We start from the raw sequence: 2,325 nt of genomic DNA, 5'->3' as shown, positions 1-2,325 counted from the left end.
TCTTTCTTTCTTTCTTTCTTTCTTTCTTTCTTTCTTTCTTTCTTTCTTTCTTTCTTTCTTTCTTTCTTTCTTTCTTTCTTTTCTTTCTTTCTTTCTTTCTTTCTTTCTTTCTTTCTTTCTTTCTTTCTTTCTTTCTTTCTTTCTTTCTTTCTTTCTTTCTTTCTTTCTTTCTTTCTTTCTTTCTTTCTTTCTTTCTTTCTTTCTTTCTTTCTTTCTTTGTTTTTTGTTCGTTTTGCTTTTTAACTTTTCAGCTTGCTCAGTAGACCCTGCGCTGCCTGGGGAAGGCAGGTTGTTTCCTGGGGCTATGTGCTAAGCTCTCTTTCCCATAAAGCGTTTAGTGTCTAAATTGTATTTGCAGCTCACTTAAAAGCTACTTTGTGCTGCTTTCCACTGGTTTTCTGACATCTTAAGTTGTCTTGCAGATTACTAGTACAGAATCATCGGCTTCATTCCTTAGTTTTCAGTTCCCTTTTTTCACATTTAAAAATGCTTATTCAAGCTAAATTCAAAGTAAGGGGGGAGAGAAGCCCTCCTTGTTCCTGACAAAAGAGTCACTGTGCTGACAGGAGCACCTCCCTTCCCCTATCCCCTCACTTGATTCACAGGGAATGCTGAAGCCGAAAATTATACTAATAAAAACTTTATTTATTTATTACAAAGCATTAACAAATAGAAGCAAGAACAAGGGTGAGAGTATTTTAATTCGTATTAGTGAACATAATAAAAACAATCATATTATCAGACAGAAAAAACATTAAAACCCACACCTGAGCTTAATATCCTTTGTTAGCATGTACTGTATTTTCCTCTGTATTTTCAGAAAATGAAAATGACAAGGTTTTCTATCGCAGAGTTATTTAGATAAGTGTATGAATCACTGCTTTATAAGTGTAATAGGATGCAGCCATAAGGAACAATAAAAGGGCTGGTCTGATGCAGTGAATTCTGTGGGGCAAAATGAATTCAATTTTTGAGTTCTTGCCAGTGTCCACAAAAAATCACGAGAATAAAGTTCTAAACAGCATTCACACTGGACATTCATTCTCTCTAGTTGACTTTTATAGTCCTTTTACATGTCTCTGCTTTTTACAAGTTTTCTGCATTAGTGTCTTTGAGAAGGCACCTGAGAATATCTTGACTGTAAAAAAATTATAACAACAATCCATAATTCTGATTTTGTAAAATATGCATGATACAAGGGAATCAGCTAGTGCAAAATGAGAAAAGGGATTTAATTTAAGACTGCAGTAGATCTCATTTAAGGGTCTCACTAGAGACTTTTAACAGATACATCCTTTAGTTTCAGCAAGTAAATCGCTCCTCTGAATTGGTTCATGCAACAGGACCCATTCTCACCAATTCTTCAGTCTCTGACTGAAGTTATTAGTGTTTCATTTCCAGGATCTGTTGATAGTTCGTTTTGTGTTTTTCTTTTGTAGAAATAGGCTGACATGCCAGCTCCGAGGAGAGTTAAAACAGCCAAGAAAACAAGCAGCCAAACAGAGATATGAACAGGTGGGTGAGTCTCTTCATTCTTCTCCTTGCCTGAAATGAATCCATATAACTGTGAGAGACCATAGTAATTTTCATTCTACATACAACATGAAAAACATGGAGAAGATCAGCTCTCCTGCCTGAACTTGAAGGCTGTAAATCTGAGCCCTGAATTGTCACTGATCAGTAGCCAGATCTCTGTTCCTAAAGCTAACATGGTTTTAGTGGATCTGGGTTACAGTGACATACAACGCATGCAGCGGATGCTTAGAAGAATTTAATGAAAATGTATGCTTTTGATGGATATGAGATGCTAATTATTTGGAAATCAGTTTTACAATATCTTTATGTTACATTATTTACAATAATACCTATGGAAGAAATTTGCATATACATCTAGACAGTTTCTAACAGCTTAGCTAAAGCACTCTGTAGCTGTTCTCAGTCCCAAGCTGGGTCACTGCTGAGCCTGTCAGCTCGGGGTCAGCCCTACAGCAGTGCAGTTGACCAAGAATGTGTGAGTGCCCTTGTGAATTCAAAATGCACCATGGAATTACCCTGCATGACTGCTAACCATGCATTCCTGTCAGTAGGACATGTTCTCCATAAGACTGAGATTTGGGAAAACTCTTCTTGTACTTAGATTTTTATTAATTTTCTTATGAAAGCTCTTACCTTTTTGCTGTATAGGACTCCCACTTGGTTGAACTTCAGTGAACATCAGAGAGAAATGATATGAAACTTTATTAAAATCCAGAAGTTTGACTGTTTTGCTTAAATAGTACAGGAACTAAAACCCCTGAAGTACACCATTGCATTAATAACATACAT

The 2,325-nt window shown here is 36.2% G+C and overlaps 1 protein-coding gene across 1 annotated transcript in view; it reads right to left on the bottom strand.

Moving 5' to 3' along the window:
* Positions 1 to 1,246: 1,246 nt before the first annotated feature.
* The window catches only part of LOC114062461 (macrophage mannose receptor 1-like), a 32,251-nt gene continuing 31,172 nt past the window's right edge, over positions 1,247 to 2,325 (bottom strand). The window contains exon 30 of the mRNA XM_027893864.1: positions 1,247 to 1,545. Coding sequence (XP_027749665.1) covers positions 1,364 to 1,545 — 182 coding nt within the window. The 3' untranslated portion in view covers positions 1,247 to 1,363. The remainder of the gene's footprint in view (positions 1,546 to 2,325) is intronic.

The sequence above is a fragment of the Empidonax traillii genome, unplaced genomic scaffold, assembly GCF_003031625.1.
Source record: "Empidonax traillii isolate 1590-97213 ecotype Southwest subspecies unplaced genomic scaffold, ASM303162v1 scaffold409:size521033, whole genome shotgun sequence".
Taxonomy (NCBI): domain Eukaryota; kingdom Metazoa; phylum Chordata; class Aves; order Passeriformes; family Tyrannidae; genus Empidonax; species Empidonax traillii.
This window is presented reverse-complemented; position numbering and strand designations above follow the sequence as displayed.